The 6,192-nt window shown below is 39.5% G+C and overlaps 1 protein-coding gene across 1 annotated transcript; it reads left to right on the top strand.

The window, feature by feature from the left end:
• Nucleotides 1-92: 92 nt before the first annotated feature.
• LOC123254476 (cholesterol side-chain cleavage enzyme, mitochondrial-like) lies at nucleotides 93-4,142 on the top strand (the record flags this gene model as incomplete). The annotated part of the gene is made up of 4 exons (XM_044683490.1): nucleotides 93-259; nucleotides 533-611; nucleotides 2,215-2,403; nucleotides 4,020-4,142. Coding segments are annotated over 4 exons (558 nt in total), but the record flags the coding sequence as incomplete, so codon positions are not given.
• Between the last annotated feature and the right edge of the window lie 2,050 nt (nucleotides 4,143-6,192).

Raw genomic sequence — 6,192 nt, 5'->3', positions numbered from 1 at the left:
ATATATATATATAATTATGTGAATTTAGAAGACTGGGTTTTCCGGAGCAACTAAAGAGATGATTTCATCCAGCCCTCAATTGCCTCCTTCAGACTTCAATGACCTTACAGTGGTGTATGTATGAAATGGCTCGGAACCTAAAGATACAAGACATGCTTCGGGCTGAAGTCCAGGCTGCCCGACGAGATACCCAGGGAGATGTAAAGAAGATGTACAAAGCTGTTCCGCTTCTCAGAGCTGCCATCAAAGAAACCCTGAGGCAAGCCTATTTCCATCCTGGGAAATTCCTGCTCCATTTCCCTTTTCCCCACCCTCCACACAGGTACAGGGAGAAAGAGGTGGAAGGAAGATGGAGGGAATAGATGCCAAAGCAGCAACAAATGTAGGAGCAGCTAGAAATGGGGAAAAATTGGGAAGTGGGAATGAGAAAATAGCAGGTGGTTGGTCTCTTGGTTGAATTGCATTCTTGCCTTTATGTTCATACTATTATTTTCAGGACTTACACATGGGTTTTGTATCTCTCCTCTTCCAGGCTACATCCCATTGCAGTTACCATACAAAGGTACCTTCCATCAGACTTAGTTCTCCAGGATTACACGATTCCTGCCAAAGTAAGCACTCAGACTGGTTTGCACGCATTCCTTACTCATAAGGAATCTAGAGAGCCCAAACCATTGTTTTTTCACCTCTAGGCCAGATTGGTAATCAGGGATATGACAATCAGGGAAATGACCTGGGGATATGGGTGGGTGGTGGCCAGTTGCCTTTTTCTGGAGGAGAGGAAGATGTGGAGGGATTTAGTTTTTTTTCCCCCAGAGCTGGCAGAATTCACCCCTACACTGACTGGAAATTTCCTTAGTGTTTTCATCTTCAGCATCCCTTACTTAAGTCTTCTTCCTGAGCCATTGTAACAGGTGCTTCACCTGTAGTTACCTGCTTACCTCTTTTATTTTTGTCTCCTTCATATCCAAAAAACTGTATTAAATTGTTTGCATGATCCTGTCTGGGTGCTGTAAGGAGTTTAGCAAGTTGAGTCCTTGCCCTCTGGGTCAGATTAAGAGATACTGAGGGATACACATTCACATAGAAGGGACAGAGAGAGACAATTAGCAATATTCAACCCATACTATACATGAATTAATGTATTCACTTTGAGACTGAATATGACTTTACTAGGGCTCTTAGCACATGACATGTGTTTATATTTGGTGTTAGGGAGCCAGCTTCAGAAAATAAACCTTTATGTATGAAGGAGCTTAGTGTATGGCAAAGCAAATAGAAAACTGGGCTTGGAATCAGGAAGACCTGAGTTCATATCCTGTCTCGGATATTTACTACCTGTGTGACTTTAGGCAAGTCACTTAATCCAGCCTCAGTTTCTTCATCTGTAAAACGAGGCTAATACTAGCACCTACCTCACAGGGTCATGTTGAGGATCAAATGAAATACATAAAAGCCTTTATAAACAGACATAAATTCTAGCTACTATGATTATTATTAGAGAAAATCATTAAGCTAGTAAATCAATTAGCCCTGAGAATAGACAGCTAACAAAAGTACTATACGTGAGTTGCCTTATGGACTTTTGCTGATCTTTAATGTTGGCACATAAATCATTGCAAATGCCAATGTGCAATTCATCCATTTAACATTTAACGAACATTAGATACTGCTATGTATAATGTACTAGGCTGTGCCCCAGAGAAAGGTAAATATATGAATTTCTGAACTTAAATAGCTTCTATGCAAGGAGATCCATTGTGATTCAGATTTAAGCTCTGTGGAGTTTAATGAAGAATTCAACATTTTGACTCAGTTTGGGAGGTTACCTTTGGCCACAGTAAGGAACAGGGTTCCTACTAGGATGGAAATGTGAGTAGTCCCCTTTGTGTTAAAATACTGCTTTATGTTTTTCAAAGTTCCTTTAATTGCCTCCTTTAATTCTGGGTTATGGGGGTTGGTATCTCCATTTGACAGATAAGGAAACTGAGGTCATCAAGAGTGATGCCATTTGTCCAAGAAGACATGAGGACTTAAAAGAACCTTGACCAGAGCTTAGTGTCTCCTGTCTTCCTGATTAGAATTCCTAAACTAAGTCTCAGGATGTCTTATTTGATACTTCTGGGATTGTAGTGGCACCACAGAGCAATCTATCCTGGGCATTCTGCATAAAACTGGTTCTAGTCTACTTTCCCTCTCTCTGTCTTCCTCCAGACACTGGTTCAGGTCGGCCTTTTTGCCATGGGCAGGGATTCTAACTTCTTCCCCAACCCAGAAAAGTTTGACCCAAGGAGATGGCTCCACGAGGACACTTATTTCCGGGCTCTGAGTTTTGGCTTTGGCCCTCGGCAATGCATTGGGCGGAGGATTGCAGAGTTGGAGATGACCATCTTTCTGATGAATGTGAGTCTAAGACTGCTTAGGAAGGAAGAGAGGGAATCTCATAAAGGAGGCCCAAAGTCCCTTTCCCCTCTGGACCCACTCTCCATTTCCTTCTTATTCCCAGGGAGAATAAGCTCTATGCATTGTTTGTGTTCTTATATGGTAAGACTGTAGGGAGTTCTTAGTTGAAAGAAGGGCTCCATTTTTGTATCCAAGAGAACTGATCGAGACTGGGTGGTAGGCAGGGAGAAGTAGACTGATGTCAGTGTCATATTCCCAAGTGATCCTCGAGCCATTTGGGGTTCTACCTCCCTGTTCCACCAGCATCTCTTTCTCCTTTTAGGTCAGATGCAGCTCTTTCTCTGGGTCTTAAGTCATAAGTATTTGTGGTTAGGAGACCAAATAGGGACTTCCTGGGGCTCCATTAGCCTCTGTCTGGCAGTGGTATGAAAACTACCTGTGGGTCTGAGAGTGTTGGTTAGGGAGAAGGCAAAGGGTAGTCCTAGGTGTTTATGTTCTCAATCTCGTAGACCTGTGGCCCAGGGAAGTGGAGAGAGGGAAGGTGAAAGGAAGATTAGAATGTTTTCTCCCACACTTGGGTATCAGTGAATCTGTCCCTTAGTCAAATACCAGGTAAATTATCTCCTGGGCCAGAAGAAGCTCCTGGCTCTAGGGGCTGCTGAGGTCTTTATAATTGAATTATAATATTTAGAACTGGAATGGGTCTTAGGAATGGTCTAGTCCAGTGGTTCCCAAACTTTTTTGGCCTACCGCCCCCTTTCCAGAAAAAATATTACTTATCCCTCTGGAAATTAATTTTTAAAAATTTTAATAGCAATTAATAGGAAAGATAAATGCACCTGTGGCCATCACTGCTTTTCTGGATCACTGCAGCGCCCACTTTGGGAATCACTGGTCTAGTCTGAGGAGTGCCTATTCTAGTATCTTGTCTGAGGTTAAACAAGCTCTGGAGGATATGGCCTGCAATTTTCCCCAAGTGTAGCAGGAACAAGATTAAAATATCACTGGGACTCATTTAATAAAATAAAAATAAAAGAGAGTATAGATAATGTCAACAGGTAGTTTTCTAAGTCAATATGCAGCCTTCAAGGATCTTGAGGTATGATTTAATGGTTCCCATCTCTATTTGAGTTTGACATCACTGGTCTAATACAATTTCCTCATTTATATCAGAGACCCCCTCTCTTAACACTTTCACACCCCTGGAAATTATTGGTAGATATTGCAGCATTTTTGGGTCTCCTGTATCTCTCTACTCTCATTGCCTATGAGCATGGCAAGAAGCAGCATTGTGAGCTCTGCCAAGATTATATATATATGAGACCCCCAACTTTCTATCTTCCACTTTTCACTGCCCTTCAAGCTAGATCCATTCCCACAGAACATGTAGTTTTCTCAATGGGGACTTGTATTATATAAAGACTATTCAGGAAAGACCAAAGATTTGCACAATGGTAGTATCTACAGCATCAATGGGAGATATATTTTGAGTTAAGGACCTTTCTTGAGGTTCTTACTGCTCATAGGCAATTTCCTTTTTGACCTAAGCATGAAGCCATCCTGTTCTGGAGTCTCCCATCTTTTCCATTTACCTCTTTTACCTCTCTTCTCTGCAGATTTTGGAGAACTTCAAGATTGAAATCCACAAGCTTTCAGATGTGGGGACCACCTTTAATCTCATCCTGATGCCTGACAAGCCCATCGTATTCACCTTCCGGCCCCTCAAGCCCCAGGTGTAACACAGAGAGACAGGATTCCTGTGTGTTTATTGGGAGGGAGTGTGACCTGGGAATGCCACATTATATACAGAGCAGCTGGGTATAATGCAGGATACAGATCCAGGTAAAGATATACAAGTATCTAATGTGATTGAAGCTGGGCCGGGGAAATGGTTTACCTCTTTATATAGGATAGGAGTTCTTAACCTGGAGTCTGTGAACTTTACATATATATGTATATATTTGGGGAATTATATTTCAATATAATTAGTTTCCTTTGTAATCCCGTATATTTTATGCAATTAAAAGCATGATTCTGAGGAGTCCAAAGACTTTGTGAAACTACCAAAAGGGTTTCCATGATTGAAAAAAGTTAAGGACCTCTGTGATCTGTGGACCTGTCCCCTTATGCCATATCTTGCCCTAGAAAAAAGTCCTGAAACCAATAGGAAGATGGGTAAAAGCCTTCTTTGTTATTGGCTTAAATTGATTTCAACTATAAGATCCCCCATACTTTTTCTCTATTGCTGATTGGAGTAGAAGGAAAACAATAACCATATTGTGCATTTGAACTTCTCAAAATGTCCACTTTGAAAAAAGCAAACACACCAGAGCTGGAGAGCATTGTGAGATGTAAAATGGAGAATTCTGAATATATTAAATCAAAAAAGTTTTATACAAATAAAACAAATGTTGCCAAGATTAGAAGAAAGCAGAAAATTGGGGAGAAAATTTTGTAGAAAGCCTCCTAGAGCACAGTTTCATATCTAAAACATATGCTTTGTCAAATTTATAAGAGCCATCTCTTAATTGATAACTGGGTAAAAGATACAAACAGACAATTTTTGAAAGAAGACATCAAAGCTATATATAAGCATATGAAAAAAATATTCTAAATCACTACTGAATAGAGAAATGCAAACCAAAACAATTCTGAGATATCATCTCATATCCATCAGATTGGATAAATGACAAAAGGAACAAAGGACAGATGTTGGAGGGGATGTGGAAACATGGGGATGCTGATACATACTAGAAATGTGAACTGATCCAACCATTTTGAAGAACAATTTGCAGTTACATTCAGAGAGTTATAAAAACAGTGTAATACCCTTAGGTACTCAGCAATATCAGCGCTGGGTCTGTTTCCCAAGGAGATTATGGTAAAAGGAAAAGAACCTCTATGCTCCAAAATATTTATAGGAGCTCTCTTTGTGGTGGCAGAGAACTGGACATTGAGGGGATGCCCATCAACTGGGGAATAGCTAAACAAATTGTGGTATGTGTTTGTGATGGAATTTTACTGTACTGTAAGAAACAGTGAGTAGACTGATTTTTTGAAAAACTTGGAAAGAACTAAATGAAATAATGAACAGCAAAATGAGTAGAATCAAGAGATCATTATACAAATCTACAGACATAATTCTTGATAAATAACTTGCAATTTTCACCTTTAGAGAATAAACTGAAAAATGGAAACATGAAAAGACAATCTCTCTCTATATATATATGTTTGCTGGATGATGCCTTCTATAACACAGGGAAGGTTGGAGATACTTGAAAATAAATTCTAATACTAAAATAAAAATTTTAATAAAAATTATACTAAATTAATAACATTTTAAAATTAAGAAAATAAAATATATTTTAAAAACACATTAGTAAATTATAACAGGTAGCCCCATCATTCTTGACTATCATTCTCAGTGCAGGTTACTCTTATGCAAATTTATTAAGTAAAGAAATTATTGCTAAGTCTTAAAAATGTCCTTGTTGGCTCTAATCTTGACCCAATCCAAGCCAAGAATCCTGCCAAGTACGCAAAGAGATGCCAACATAAATAGGTGTGCCATTTTTCATATGGATATGAAGGCAACAGGTATAATGGCAAGATCTCACTTTTGATCCCAAAGTTTGAATTCTTGGCTCTGCTACTTACCGGTTGCAGGACTGTGGGCAAATTTCTTTTGCTTCTTTTCCTTTCCTTTCCCTCCTCTTTCTTTCTTTTTATTTCCTTCCTTCCTTCCCTTCCTCCCTCCCTCCTTCTTTCCCTTTCTTTTTTCTTTCTTCC

Source organism: Gracilinanus agilis, unplaced genomic scaffold (assembly GCF_016433145.1).
Source record: "Gracilinanus agilis isolate LMUSP501 unplaced genomic scaffold, AgileGrace unplaced_scaffold22947, whole genome shotgun sequence".
Taxonomy (NCBI): Eukaryota; Metazoa; Chordata; class Mammalia; order Didelphimorphia; family Didelphidae; genus Gracilinanus; species Gracilinanus agilis.
This window is presented reverse-complemented; position numbering and strand designations above follow the sequence as displayed.